This window comes from Heptranchias perlo, chromosome 9, assembly GCF_035084215.1.
Source record: "Heptranchias perlo isolate sHepPer1 chromosome 9, sHepPer1.hap1, whole genome shotgun sequence".
Classification (NCBI taxonomy): Eukaryota; Metazoa; Chordata; class Chondrichthyes; order Hexanchiformes; family Hexanchidae; genus Heptranchias; species Heptranchias perlo.
The window spans coordinates 68,102,108-68,118,292 of record NC_090333.1 but is presented as its reverse complement, the minus strand read 5'-3'; the positions used below and the strand labels follow the sequence as shown (position 1 = coordinate 68,118,292).

General features: G+C 43.9%; 1 protein-coding gene across 3 annotated transcripts in view; it reads right to left on the bottom strand.

The window, feature by feature from the left end:
• The window catches only part of dnm3a (dynamin 3a), a 240,778-nt gene that overhangs the window by 112,512 nt on the left and 112,081 nt on the right, over positions 1-16,185 (bottom strand). For all 3 annotated transcript variants that reach the window (XM_067990705.1, XM_067990707.1, XM_067990706.1), the window contains exons 11-12: positions 7,943-8,029; positions 7,537-7,607 (exon numbers count right to left, since the gene is read on the bottom strand). In XM_067990705.1, coding sequence (XP_067846806.1) covers positions 7,537-7,607; positions 7,943-8,029 — 158 coding nt within the window. The remainder of the gene's footprint in view (positions 1-7,536; positions 7,608-7,942; positions 8,030-16,185) is intronic.

Genomic DNA, 16,185 nt, shown 5'->3' with positions numbered 1-16,185 from the left:
AACTAACTAATTAAATATATAAAACGAGGTTACATAAGGATGGCAGTGCAGGTGGAGCAGCATGTGGGAGTTGGTGGCAATCAGCGAGATCCCGAGCAACCACATCTGCAGTAAGTGTCTGCAACTCAAGGTACTTCGGCTCAGAGTTGTTGAGCTGGAGTCGGAGCTGCAGACATTGTGATGCATCAGGGAGGGGGAGAGTTATCTGGACACTTTGATCCAGGAGGCAGTCACACCCCTTAGGTTAGATAGTGGTTTAGATTTAGTCATTGGCCAGGGACAGGAGGATGTAACTGCGAATCAGGCAAGTTTGGGGACCCAGGATACAGTGATGGAGGAGTCTTAGCCTTTTACCTTGTCCAACAAGTACGAGGTACTTGCTACCTGTATGGATGAGAACAAAGACTGCAGGGAGGATGAGCAAACTGACCACGGCATCGTGGCACAGGTGCACATTCAAGTGGGGGGAATAAAAAGGAATGCGGTAGTGGTAGGGGTTGGTATAGTTAGGGGGATAGGTACTGTTCTCTGTAGCCATGACCAGGAGTCCCGAAGGCTGTGTTGCCTGCCCTGTGCCAGGGTTAAGGATATCTCCTCGCGGGTGGAAAAGAACTTGGAGCATGAGGGGGAGGATCCAGTTGTCGAGGTCCACATAGGAACCAATGACATAGGTAGAAGTAGGAATGAGGTACTGCTGAGGGAGTTTGAGGAACTGGGGTCCAAATTAATAAGCAGAACCTCAAAGGTAATAATCTCTGGATTACTACCTGAGCCACGCGCAAATTGGAATAGGGTCAAACAGATCAGAGAGTTAAATGTGTGGCTCAAAGAGTGGTGTGGGAGACAGGGCTTTCAATTCATATGGCACTGGCACCAGTACTGAGGAAAGAGGGAGTTGTTCCATTGGGACGGGCTCCACTTAAACCGGGCTGGGACCACTGTCCTGGCGAATTGAATAACTAGGGCTGTAGATAGGGCTTTAAACTAAAAAGGGGGAGTGGGAGGGTTCAGGTGAGGGGAAATTTATAAATCTGAAGAAAAAAGTCAATCCATAGAGCAGTTTAGCAATTTTGGTAAAGAGAAGCAGGGTGTGGCAGGAAGGGACAGGGAGTTTAACCATAATAGTGCATCAGTGAATAAGGTCAAATCAGGGAAAAATAGTAAAAAGTTAAAATTAATCTGAATGCACGAAGCATTCGGAACAAGATAGACAAATTAATGGCACAAATAGAGATAAATGGGTTTGATCTAGTAGCCATTATTGAGACGTGGTTGCAAGATGACCAAGGCTGGGAACTAAATATTCCAGGGTATCTGACTTTTCGAAAAGACATACAAAATGGAAAAGGAGGGGGGACAGCCCTGATAAAAAGGATGACATAAGGACGGTATTGAGAAAGGACCTTGGCTCGCAAGATCAGGAAGTAGAATCAGTACAGGTGGATATCAGAAATAACAAGGGGCAGAAAAGGTGGGAGTAGTTTATAGGCCACCTAACAGTAGTTATACTGTTGGACAGAGTATTAATCAAGAAATAAAAGATACTTCTAACAAAGGTAATGCAATAAGCGTGGCGGACTTCAATCTTCCCAGAGGCTGGGAAAATCAAATTGGCAAAAGTAGTTTGGAGGATGAGTTCATGGAATGCATTCGAGACAGTTTCCTAGAACAATATGTCATGGAACCAATCAGGGAACAGGCCATTTTAGATCTTGTCTTGTGTAATGAGACAGGGTTAATTAGTAATCTCACAGTAAGGGATCCTCTGGGGAAGAGTGATCATAATGATAGAATTTCACCTCGTGTTCGAGAGTGACATACTTAAGTCCGAAACTAGAGTATTAAACATAAACAAAGCCATTTACATAGGTATGAGGGGCGAGTTGGCTAAGGTAGATTGGGAAATTAGATTAAAAGATAGGACGGTAGATAAGCCATGGAGAACATTTACACACATATTTCATAATTCTCAACGAATACACATTCCTTTGAGAAATAAACACTCAATGGGAAAAATGATCCATCCGTGGCTAACTAAAGAAGATAAAATTAGATTAAAAGTGGAGGCCTATAACGTTGCCAAGAGTAGTAGTAAAGCCTGAGGATTGGGAGAGTTTTAGAAACCAGCAAAGGATGGCCAAAAAAAGATAACGAGGGAGAAAATAGAATATGAAAGTAAACTAGCAAAAAATATAAAAACAAATTGTAAGAGCTTCTACAAGTATGTAAAAAGGAAGAGATTAGCAAAAGTAAACGTGAGTCCCTTTGAGGCTGAGACAGGAGAAATTATAATGGGGAATAAGGAAATGGCAGCGACAATAAACAAATATTTTATATCTGTCTTCACAGTAGAAGACTCAAAAAACAGTAGGGAACCAAGGGTCTAATGAGGGTGAGGAACTTAAAGCAATTAAGATTAGTAAAGAAAAAGGACTGGAGAAATTAATGGGACTAAAAGCTGACAAATCCCCTGGACCTGATAGCCTACATCCTAGGGTTCTAAAAGAAGTGACTGCAGAGATAGTGGATGCATTGGTTATGATCTTTCAAAATTCCCTAGATTCTAGAATGGTCCCAATGGAATGGAAGGTAGCAAACGTAAGATCGCTATTCAAGAAAGGAGGGAAAGAGAAAACAGGGAACTATAGGCCAGTTAGCCTGACATCAGTCATCAGGAAAATGCTGGAATCCATTATTAAGGACGTGGCAGCAGGGCACTTAGAAAATCATAATATGATTAGGCAGATTCAACATGGTTTTATGAAAGGGAAATCGCATTTGACAAATGTATTAGAGTTTTTTGAGGATGTAACTAGCAAGGTAGATAAAGGGGAACCAGTGGATGTAGTATATTTGGATTTTCAAAAGACATTCAATAAGGTATCACATAAAAGGTTGTTACACAAGATAAGGGCTCATGGGGTTGGTGGTAATATATCAGCATCGATAAAGGATTGGTTAACGGACAGAAAATAGAGAGTAGGAATAATTTATGACTTAGATGAAGGGACCGAGTGTAATGTATCCAAGTTTGCTTATGATATAAAGCTAGGTGGGAAAGTAAACTGTGCGGAGGACACAAAGGGCAGAATTTTAACTGTGAAAAATGGGTGGGTTGGAGGCGGAGGGGCATTGAAAATTGCAACAATTTGAGACCCGCCCCCAGCCCGCCCATTTCCAGTTTTCACCAGGGCAGGACAAGGGGCGGGCAACCAACCCACTCCCAGGAGGCGGATTAACATAAGAAGATAAGAACGTAACAAATAGGAGCAGGAGTAGGCCACATGGCTCCACGAGCCTGCTCCGCCATTCAATCAGATCAAGGCTGATCTTCTACCTCAACTCCACTTACCTGCCCGATCCTCATATCCCTTGATTCCCCTAGAGTCCAGAAATCTGTCTATCTCAGCCTTGGATATATTCAACGACTCAGCATCCACAGTCCTCGAGTAGAGAATTCCAAAGATTCACAACCCTCTGAGTGAAGAAATTCCTCCTCATCTCAGTCTTAAATGGCCGACCCCTTATCCTGCGACTATGCCCCCTAGTTCTAGACTCTCCAGCCATGGGAAATAACCTCTCAGCATCTACCCTTTCAAGCCCCCTCAGAATCTTATATGTTTCAATTTGATCACCTCTCATTCTTCTAAATTCCAGAGAGTATAGGCCCATTCTACTCAATCTCTCCTCATAGGACAACCCTCTCATCCCAGGAATTAATCTAGTGAACCTTCGCTGCACCGCTTCTAAGACAAGTATATCCTTCCTTAGATAAGGAGGCCAAAACTATACAGTACTCCAGGTGAGGTCTCACCAAAGCCCTATACAACTGTCATAAGACTTCCTTACTTTTGTACTCCAACCCTCTTGCAATAAAGGCCAACATTCCATTTGCTTTCCTAATTGCTTGCTAGACCTGCATGCTTACTTTTTGTCTTTCTTGTATGAGGACACCCAAGTCTCTCTGAACACCAACATTTAATAGTTTCTCACCATTTAAAAAATATTCTGTTTTTCTATTCTTCCTACCAAAGTGAATAACCTCACATTTCCCCACATTATATTCCATCTGCCACCTTCTTGCCCACTCACTTAATCTGTCTACATCCCCTTGCACACTCTTTGTGTCCTCCGCACAGCTTACTTTCCCACCTAGCTTTGTATCGTCAGCAAACCTGGATACATTACACTCCCTTCATCTAAGTCATTAACGTAGATGGTAAATAGCTGAGGCCCAAGCACCGATCCTTGCGGCACCCCACAAGTTACAGCCTGCCAGCCTGAAAATGACCCGTCTATCCCTACTCTCTGTTTTCTGTCTGTTAACCAATTCTCTATCCATGCAAATATGTTACCCCCAACCCCATGAGCCCTTATCTTGTGTAACAACCTTTTATGTGGCACCTTATCGAATGCCTTTTGAAAATCCAAATATACGACATCCACTGGTTCCCCTTTATCTACCCTGCTAGTTACATCCTCAAAAAACTCTAATAAATTTGTAAAACACGATTTCCCTTTCATAAAACCATGTTTACTCTGCCTAACCATATTATGATTTTCTAAGTGCCCAGTTACCACTTTCTTAATAATGGATTCCAGCATTTTCCTGACGACTGATGTCAGGCTAACTGGCCTGTAGTTCCCTGTTTTCACTCTCCCTCCTTTCTTGAATAGCGCGGTCACATTTGTTATCTTCCAATCCACTGGGACCGTTCTAGAATGGGTTGGTCATTAATAACTTTCAAGGAGGCTGCGGGCCTCCATTTTAAAAGGTTTTGCGATTGCAAGCTCTAGGGGCCGGGGCTCCCGAGCCTTCTCCTTCACGCCACACGAGAGGAGGCGAGAAGGCCCGAAACTGCAGGTAGGTGCCTTTCTGGCACAGCTTGTGGACCTGGAGGAGCAGAAGTGCTTCCCCCAGGTCCAACAAGCCCACCTGCAGTGACCCCCCCAACGATTGCGGATCCATCCCCACGATCACCGATTCCCCCCACCCACCCCACCAACGATCAAGGACCCCCCATCCCGACTCCCCCCACCCCCGGCCCAGTGACGGACCCCCAATCCCTCCCCCCATGACTGACTCCCCTATGACCCCTATGCCCATCGTTGTCCCAGGTACCCCCATGCCTCCCCACCCCCATCCATACAAAGACTTACATGAAGACTTACCTTTTCGCGTCCTCTTCCTTGCTCTGTTCCCATCCGACTGAGGCCAGCCTATCAATCAGGCCAGCTAATCGGACGGCAAACCAAAAAAAAAAATAAAAGACATCCTTACGTCAAAATCGTAAGGACATCCAGGAAACTCGTACTTCCGGGTTTCCCGTCCGCAATTCAACCCCCCCAGCCCCCTTCCTGGTTCTGGGTCAAAAGCCTGGCCAAAGAGTCTGCAAAGGGATATAGACAGGTTAAGTGAGTGGGCAAGAAGGTGGCAGATGGAGTATAATGTGGGGAAATGTGAGATTATTCACTTTGGTAGGAAGAATAGAAAAACAGAATATTTTTTAAATGGTGAAAAACTATTAAATGTTGGTGTTCAGAGGGATTTGGGTGTCCTTGCACACGAAAAATAAAGTTAACATGCGGATACAGCAAGCAATTAGGAAGGCAAATGGTATGTTGGCCTTTATTGCAAGGGGTTGCAGTACAAGAGTAAGGAAGTCTTGCTGCAATTGTACAGGGCTTTGGTGAGACCATACCTGGAGTACTGTGTAGAGTTTTGGTCTCCTTACCTAAGGAAGGATATACTTGCTTTAGAGGCAGTTCAATGAAGGTTCACGAGATTGATTCCTGGGATAAGAAGGTTGTCCTATGAGCAGAGATTGAATAGAATGGGCCTATACCCTTTGGAGTTTAGAAGAAAGAGAGGTGATCTCATTGAAACATAAAAGATTCTGAGCGGGCTTGACAGGGTAGATGCTGAGAGGCTGTTTGCCCTCTCTGGAGTGCCTAGAACTAGGGGGCATAGTCTCAGGATAAAGGGTTAGCCATTTAGGACTGAGATGAGGAGAAATTTCTTCACTCAGAAGGTTGTGAATCTTTGGAATTCTCTACCCCAGAGGGCTGTGGGTGCTCAGTCGCTGAGTCTATTCAAAGCTGAGATCGATAGATTTTTGGACTCTAAGGGAATCAAGGGATGTGGGGATTGGGTGCGAAAGTGGAGTTGAGGTCAAAGATCAGCCATGATCTTATTGAATGGTGGAGCAGGCTGGACGGGCCGTATGGCCTACTCCTGCTCCTATTTCTTATGTTGTTATGTTCTGTTTCCCCTTGTTCTAGTATTCTGGCACACCTTGAAGTACTGCTCCAGATTAACCTTATCTATGTCATTTAATAGCTTGGAAACTTCTATAAGATTTCCTCTCAGTCATCTCCTTTCAAAGTTGAACAACCCCAAGTTCTTCCATCTTTCCTCGGAACTCAAACCTTTGACACCTTCTGCCTCATTTCTGTACCACTTTCCTAGCTTGAATATTTCCCAAAACTGAACTCTCAAGGTGTGCAACAGCATAGAAAATTGACTAGTGGTTAAAAGTCTTTTACATTCAATTTTTAAAAAATTGATGTAGTTGTACTATGTTAAATGGATGCAACACAATAGAGGGATTTGGGTGACATTATAAGCCAACAGCAAAGATTACTTGGTTCGTGATCATTATCTGAATTTCAAGACGATGTTACATCCTACTACCTCATGTTTACATGTTGTGAATTGTACAATGTTTGATTTTAGCCATGGGGTTGAAATCATACAATCATAGAAGTTTACAACATGGAAACAGGCCCTTCGGCCCAACATGTCCATGTCGCCCAGTTTATACCATTAAGCTAGTCCCAATTGCCTGCACTTGGCCCATATCCCTCTAAACCCATCTTACCCATGTAACTGTCCAAATGCTTTTTAAAAGACAAAATTGTACCCGCCTCTACTACTGCCTCTGACAGCTCGGTCCAGACACTCACCACCCTTTGAGTGAAAAAATTGCCCCTCTGGACCCTTTTGTATCTCTCCCCTCTCACCTTAAATCTATGCCCCCTCATTATAGACTCCCCTACCTTTGGGAAAAGATTTTGACTATCTACCTTATCTATGCCCCTCATTATTTTATAGACTTCTATAAGATCACCCCTAAACCTCCTACTCTCCAGGGAAAAAAGTCTCAGTCTATCCAACCTCTCCCTATAAGTCAAACCATCAAGTCCCGGTAGCATCCTAGTAAATCTTTTCTGCACTCTTTCTAGTTTAATAATATCCTTTCTATAATAGGGTGACCAGAACTGTACACAGTATTCCAAGTGTGGCCTTACTAATGTCTTGTACAACTTCAACAAGACATCCCAACTCCTGTATTCAATGTTCTGACCAATGAAACCAAGCATGCCGAATGCCTTCTTCACCATCCTATCCACCTGTGACTCCACTTTCAAGGAGCTATGAACCTGTACTCCTAGATCTCTTTGTTCTATAACTCTCCCCTTTACTTGATTTGCAAACTTAAAATCATCATTGGGAGATTTTAACTGGATACCTACTTTGCAAACCCGATGAAGTCTTCGTGGTTAGTGTTGATATAAGACAACTGGATATCAATCAGTAACAACACCTAAAAAAGATGAGAACAAAAATTTCAAAGTTTTAACCCTCATTGATACACTCAACCTCAGTTCTCTAGCTAAGCAAGTAGGCAAACAGCAAAAACTCTTCCACAGCTTCTGTTAAGTACATTTCACCTTTCTGATGGGAGTCAAGGCCAAATGAAATATCAGTGTTATGGTTGTTGGTTTGACCTATTTTGGGACACCCAACTATGGATGGAACTAGTAAGAAGGTTGGAATAACAGCTGTTGCTGGGACCTAATGATGTGAGGTAAATACTTTACTGACAATCTCTAAATAATGTATTTTTATTTGAGAATTTTGTAAAAATAATGTGTTAACCTGGTTCTTTGTCCTTTCCTCTCTTTCTCGTATGTAGCTGGAAACAATTCTCTCCGTCTCCTCTCGCAGTTTTGGGTACCTACCCAGCTGTAAAGATACAGCAGAGCTTTCATTTATTTAAATTATTAACGTGAATGTTTACCCTACTAATGGTTTGTAACAATAGGTCCATAATACTCATTAAACATTGGATTCCATGCTTGTTCATGTAATTCCACACAGAAAGCCAATTATTCACAGCAATAAAGTTAAAAATGATTGCATCCTGATGTGTGAGCCATGTTATTATTACCATGAGAAAGCATGCTATAACATGCTAAATAAAGGAATGATACTCAAACTAATTTTTAAAAAACTTTACTTTGTAAAAAAATATTTTCTACAGATGGAAATGATTCAACCATCAGTTAAGAGCTAACTGGGCTTTACCTGACAAACTATCTTTTAAGCTTTCAAATAGTGAAAAAAATCCAGACTAAATTTCAATTTCTATCTTCATATATTGTACGCAGACAAAATTCTCTCCTTAAATACAAGCTGCTGGTTCGAAATGTTGTCAGAAGTTTCTGGTGATCATTATAACATACATCAAATGCTCCGTTACCTATGTTTTTTTTTATTCGTTCATGGAATGTGGGCATCGCTGGCGAGGCCGGCATTTATTGCCCATCCCTAATTGCCCTTGAGAAGGTGGTGGTGAGCCGCCTTCTTGAACTGCTGCAGTCCGTGTGGTGAACGTTCTCCCATAGTGCTGTTAGGAAGGGAGTTCCAGGATTTTGACCCAGCGACGATGAAGGAACAGCGATATATTTCCAAGTCGGAATGGTGTGTGACTTGGAGGGGAACATGCAGGTGGTGTTGTTCCCATGTACCTGCTGCTCTTGTCCTTCTAGGTGGTAGAGGTCCCGGGTTTGGGAGGTGCTGTCGAAGAAGTCTTGGCGAGTTGCTGCAGTGCATCCTGTGGATGGTACACACTGAAGCCACTGTGCGCCGGTGGTGAAGGGAGTGAATGTTTAGGGTGGTGGATGGGGTGCCAATCAAGTGGGCTGCTTTGTCCTGAATGGTGTCGAGCTTCTTGAGTGTCGTTGGAGCTGCACTCATCCAGGCAAGTGGAGAGTATTCCATCACACTCCTGACTTGTGCCTTGTAGATGGTGGAAAGGCTTTTGGAGAGCCAGGAGGGGAGTCACTTGTCACAGAATACCCAGCCTCTGACCTGCTCTTGTAGCCACAGTATTTATATGGCTGGGCCAGTTAAGTTTCTGGTCAATGGTGACCCCCAGGATGTTGATGGTGGGGGATTCGGCAATGGTAATGCCGTTGAATATCAAGGGGAGGTGGTTAGACTCTCTCTTGTTGGAGATGGTCATTGCCTGGCACTTGTCTGGCGCAAATGTTACCTGCACTTTAGTGCTGAAGATGTGCTCCAGAACTAGCCACGCCTCTAGCCAAGCTGTTCCAGTACAGCTACAACACTGGCATCTACCCGACAATGTGGAAAATTGCCCAGGTATGTCCTGTCCACAAAAAGCAGGACAAATCCAATCCAGCCAATTATCGCCCCATCAGTCTACTCTCAATCATCAGCAAAGTGATGGAAGGCGTCGTCGACAGTGCTATCAAGCAGCACTTACTCACCAATAACCTGCTCACCGATGCTCAGTTTGGGTTCCGCCAGGACCACTCGGCTCCAGACCTCATTACAGCCTTGGTCCAAACGTGGACAAAAGAGCTGAATTCCAGAGGTGAGGTGAGAGTGACTGCCCTTGACATCAAGGCAGCATTTGACCGAGTGTGGCACCAAGAAGCCCTAGTAAAATTGAAGTCAATGGGAATCAGGGGGAAAACTCTCCAGTGGCTGGAGTCATACCTAGCATAAAGGAAGATGGTAGTGGCTGTTGGAGGCCAATCATCTCAGCCCCAGGACATTGCTGCAGGTGTTCCTCAATGCAGTGTCCTAGGCCCAACCATCTTCAGCTGCTTCATCAATGACCTTCCCTCCATCCTAAGGTCAGAAATGGCTGATGATTGCACTGTGTTCAGTTCCATGTGCAACCCCTCAGATAATGAAGTGCCCGCATGCAGCAAGACCCGGACAACATTCAGGCTTGGGCTGATAAGTGGCAAGTAACATTCGTGCCAGACAAGTGCCAGGCAATGACCACCTCCAATCTGCCATCCCCCATCCACTACATTCACTCCCTTCACCACCCGCTCACCGTGGCTGCGGTGTGCACCATCTACAGGATGCACTGCAGCAATTCACCAATGCAGCTGTTCGACAGCACCTCCCAAACCCGCGACCTCTACCGCCTAGGAGGACACGCAGGCACATAGGAACACCATCACCTGTATGTTCCCCTCCAAGTCACACACCGTCCTGACTTGGAATTATATCGCCGTTCCTTCGTCGTCGCTGGGTCAAAATCCTGGAACTCCCGACCTAACAGCACTGTGGGAGAACCTTCACCACACGGACTGTTGTGGTTTAAGAAGGCAGATACCCACCACCTTCTCAAGGGCAATAAGGGATGAGCAATAAATGCTGGCCTTGCCAGCGACGCCCACATCCCATGAATGAATAAAAAAAATTGATGAAAATTCTTCACTCATGTGGTGGTCCTCGAATTGCCACGTGTGCAATTGATTGCACTCTGCATCTGTGGGAAGCCAGCCAGAGAGGCAAAACCGACTGCCTGCTCATTCTGGCTATTATTGTCGCAGGGGAAGTTCACGTAAGTGGACGCCTGGGCAAACAAGCCATCCGTCACCTGCCTTATACATTTATGTGCATACAACTGACACACCCTAGAGATGTCTCGCACTGAGCCTGTGTAGGCACTGCTCTTCAGGTAGGTCGAGGAAAATCAGCCTCTGCCGGTAGACCCTCTCAAGTGGGTAATGCTTCCTCAGATGTCCTCTCGAATACATTCTTTGCGCTCCCCACCCCCATCCTGTTCTTGTCAGTTTGAAAGATTCTAAAGTTTTGAAAAAACTGTGTAAACACTAGAACACTCTGCCTAACCTATGTCTCGCCTCCGTTTTACTGGCGAGATTCAGGAGCCCCAGGAAACCCATGCTGGAGACGTTAAATTTAAAGTTCAGTTACATTCAATTGAGAAACACCTACTTAACATTGCACAGGGACTTTAATTGATGAGATAACTACCCGCCCGCCTGACCTAAATAAGGTCCCAACTGCGGCGAGGAGGTTACTCGCACACATCCAAACTGGTCTCCGTTAAACCTGGAAGTTGGAGCCGGGTTGTGGCCCCGCTCGAAAAATCAATTCTACCCATGCTTTCTTGGGAGTTAAAATTCCCCCCATTGTTACAATTATTAAAAGCAGTGAAATATCTTGAGACAACCAGGTTACTCAGAGGACACCATGGGCCAACATTTAAAATAAAAGAAAGGTGCAGAAAATGGTAACTGGGGCTTATTACATGCTGGCATTTGAATTATTGTATGTTTACCTGCACTTTCCCCACTACCTTCTGGTGGTTGCTGCTTATTAGAGAACTGATGGCTGTAATTTACAATGTAAAAAATAATTTCTATGATACTTGAATTCTATGTTCCAAAAATATACTTGGTTTTTAATGGAATACTTATTCTCTGAATGAGAGTATACTCTACAATGTGTGAAAAGTAATCTCTCCAGCCAGGAGGGATGATGCCTGGCTCAGACTTTTGGGCAACAACTCGCACGTTCTTCCACTGCGCACCCAAAAAAAGAGCAACTCGAGGTCAGCCATTTTCAGTTTTTTTCTCACTGTCAGAGGTTGGTCAGTGATGAAATAATCTCTTTGTGAGGTCATATTATGGGTAGCGTTGAGGAAGGGTGTGTTGCATGAAGTCAATAAATCCTAGATATGGTTGCTGATGAACTCGTTTTAAGTGCCGTTGAGCGAAGCATCTACAGGGATGGGCTAGAATCTGCAATGAACTCATGGTATAAAGTTGCAGGGGTGTGCTTAGTAGTTGTTCAGTACAGGTCTCAAAGCATTGAGATTCCTGTTCCTCATGTGAGGAATATATCTGAAATGGTACCAAAGTTTTGTGTGCATTGTGTATCAACGCACATCAATGAAAAACAAAACTTGCCCCTGTGGTTGCCCACGGACCATGTTTGAGTCGACAGTTTGCATTTCTGTCCTCCATTCATATTATTCCCAGTGGCTGAAATGGGAACTTTGTATTTGTCCCAAAACCTGTCTTACCTTTCTTTTAAAAAAAAGCTCTTTGAAGTAATGTGATATAAATTCTACTAATTTAGTTGGGGGCATATTCAAACTGCCAAAATCTTTTTGCTGAAAATGTGCATTCTGGTCCAACTGTAGTAGGCTGTCTGAAAAGGTCACTGTTGCTACAGACAGCTGCTAACAGTGACTGATCCTCAGTGGGCTATTCTGTAGTACAAAATCGCCCTTTATTTAGCAACATACTGAGGTAAACTGTACCATGCCCGACTGAACAGCACTCAGTACAGTAATCAAAGAAAAAAAGTTCCATTTCCAGTGTGGCTAAGTTTTGCACTGAAGCGAGCTATAAATTGTACTCTCAAGCTAAAAGTCGACTGTCTGCTGCATTGAGGGCTGTAGTTCTTTTGTTAAATACAGTTTGAATCAAAATAACAAGAGAAAACCTTGTATATTACGGTAACAACCACAAAGCCTAAAGTCAATGGCATGTCATCGCAAATACGGGTGGGTTAGTGATGCATGGTGAGATTCATATTATTCCACGAGGTTACAAGTGCCATAAACTCCTTTATGCTGTTCATATCACAAGTCCAAATGTGACCTTCCTAAATTATTAGAAGAGTTTCCCTTTGACTGAGTTGAAGCAGTGAAATCCTGCAATGTCTTAGGTTACTAGCAAGTAGCATCAAAAGTACTGGAGTTTATTTGATACCATAAAATGACAGAATGCACTGTACAGCATCTAATTATAACATCAGATAACTATCTAAATCTGTATCCGGTCCTTGAGTCAGGTTGCAAAGGGATAATTTAATTTCACTTCCATACGCTCTGCTCAACTCCAACCCTCGGTCCCAACAGCCCTACCTGCCAATTGCTTTGATTTTATGTTGTAAAGAATAACAAATGAACATATGGGGGGATTTTTTGCCAACATCCCCCTCCTCTCCTGAAGGCACTTGTTTCTTGCTGGGGTACAATCCCATTGGAGTGCACTGCCCACTGGTAGTTTGGTTGGGTGATCATTCTTCATTGAAACTGGGATTTTCTGGTCTGCAAGGTTTGGCACCATGCTATTGGGCATCTCCTAGCAGCTTCAGTTAACAATCAGTAACCAACTCAAGCTTCACTCAATTTCTTACGTCATCATAATCCCCTCAATATCTTACTGCCTTGCACATCAGTCAATTATCTTATATTTTGAAACACAGCTTGTAACATCACTCATATGGTACAAAAAGTACGAAGTGGATTAATAGAAAGAACCACAGAAAAGATACAGCACAGAAGGGGGCCATTTGGCCCATCGTGTCTGCGCCGGCTCGAAAAACAACCAGGTGCCCATTCTAATCCCACCTTCCAGCACCCGGTCCGTAGCCCTGGGGCTTACAGCACGTTATATGCAGGTCCAGGTACTTTTTAAAAGAGTTGAGGGTCCTTGCCTCTACCACCATGCGGGCAGCGAATCCCATATACCCACCACCCTCCGGGTAAAAAAGGTTTTCCTCATGTCCCCTCTAATCCTTCCGCCAATCAGCCTAAATCTATGACCTCTAGTTCTTGAACTCTCCGCTAGGGGAAACAGGTACTTCCTGTCTACTCTATCTGGGACCCTCATAATTTTGTGCTCCTCAATCAAGTCTCCCCTCAGCCTCCTTTGCTCCAAGGAAAACAACCCCAGCCTATACAATCTCTCCTCGTAGCTGCAATTTTCAAGCCCTGGCAACATTCTTGTAAATCTTCTCTGCACTCTCTCCACAGCAATTACGTCCTTCCTGTAATGTGGTGACCAGAACTGCGCACAGTACTCCAGCTGTGGCCTTACCAGCGTTTTATACAGTTCCATCATTACATCCCTGCTTTTGTATTCTATACCTCGGCTAATAACGGAGAGCATTCCATATGCCGCCTTCGCAACCTTGTCTACCTGTACTGCCACCTTCAGGGACCTGTGCACATGCACTCCAAGGTCTCTCACTTCCTCTACCCCTCTCAATATATTCCCGTTTACTGCGTATTCCCATTTACTGTTTGCCCTCCCTAAGTGCATTACCTCACACTTCTCCAGGTTGAACTCCATTTGTCACTTTTCCGCCCACTCCACTAACCCATTGATATCTTCTTGGAGCCTACAGCTATCCTCTTCATCATCAACTGCACGGCTAATTTTTGTGTCGTCTGCAAATTTGCCAATCATGCCCCCTACATTCAAGTCCAAATCATTAATATATACCACAAACAGCAAGGGACCCAACAATGAGCATTGTGGCACACCACTGGAAACGGATTTCCATTCGCAAAGACATCCATCGACTTTTACCCTTTGTTTCCTGTTACTGAGCCAATTTTGGATCCAATTCGCCACAATACCCTGTATCCCATGGGCTTTTACCTTTCTGACCAGTCTGAAATGTGGGACCTTGTGAAATGCCTTACTAAAATCCATGTAGACAACATCCACTGCACTACCCTCATCAATCCTCCTTGTCACTTCCTCAATCAGATTTGTACGGCATGACCTTCCCTGAACAAATCCATGCTGACTATCCCTGATTAAACCATGCCTTTCCAGATGACAGTTTATCCTATCCCTCAGTATTGATTCTAATAGTTTGCCCACCACTGAGGTAAGACTGACCGGCCTATAATTGTTCGGCCTTTCCCTCGTACCCTTTTTAAACAATGGTACTACATTTGCAGTCTTCCAGTCCTCCGGTACCTACCCTGTATCTAGTGAGAATTGGAAAATGATCCTCAGAGCATCCGCTATTTCCTCCCTGTCTTCCGTCAACAGCCTAGGAAACATTCCATCCGGCCCTGGTGACTTATCAACTTTCAAGGATTCCAGTCCCTCTAGTATTTCCTCTCTCGTTATGTTTACCTTATCCAATATTTCACACCGCTCCTCTAACTACTACGTCTGGATCATCCCTTTCCTTTGTGAATACGGAGACAAAATTTTCATTTAAAACTCTACTCATATCCTCTGCTTCTACATACAAGTTACCCTTATCATCCCTGTTAGGTCCCACCTTTTCCTTAGCTATCCTCTTGTTCTTAATGTACTGATAAAACATCTTTGGGTTTCTTTAATCTTACTAGCTAATATTTTTTCGTGCCCTCTCTTTGCTTTCCTTATTTCCTTTTTTACGTCATCCCTGCACTTTCTATACTCCTCTAGGCTTTCTGCAGTATTTAGTTTTCTGTGACAGTCATAAGCTTTCTTTTTCTGCTTTATCTTGCCTCGTATACTTCTAGACAACCAGAGGGCTCTAAATTTGGCAATGCCACCCTTTTTCTTTGAGGAGACGTGTCTGCATTGTACCCGTAGAATTTCACTTTTTAGTGCCTCCCACTGGCTTGCCACTGATTTCTCCTCAAGTAGTTGTGTGCAGTCCACTTCTGCCAAATTACCTCTTAGTTCTGTAAAATTTGCCTTCCCCCAATTTTAAAATGTTTACTCCTGATTTAACTCTGTCCTTTTCCATAATAATGCTAAAACTAACTGAACTGTGATCACTATCCCCAATGTGGTCACCCACTGCCACTTTATCCACTTGCCCATCTTCATTTCCCAGGACTAAATCTGGAATTGCATCCCCTCTTGGGCTTGTCACGTACTGGCTAAAAAAGTTCTCCTGGACACCGATCACGAATTTCGCCCCCTCTGTGCCCCTCACACTGTTTGAATCCCAGTTGATGTTAGGGTAGTTGAAGTCCCCTACTATTATTACCCTCTTATTTTTGCACTCAGAAATTTGCCTACATATTTATACTTCTATCTCCCTTTCGCTATTCTGGGGTCTATAGTACACTCCTAGCAGTGTGACTGCCTCTTTTTTATTTCTTAGCTTAACCCATGTGGCCTCGATTGATGATCCATTTAGCATATCATTGCGTGGGATGAAAGTGTGGCTTCAGTCGAAATGATAAGTCCTTCAAATATTATGTAATAGCTTCTATTTACTAGTCTGGCTGAGTGCCGTCTATTATAATCCACCTGACAGATCATTTCTTCATGCCTTGAGATGGATAGTGC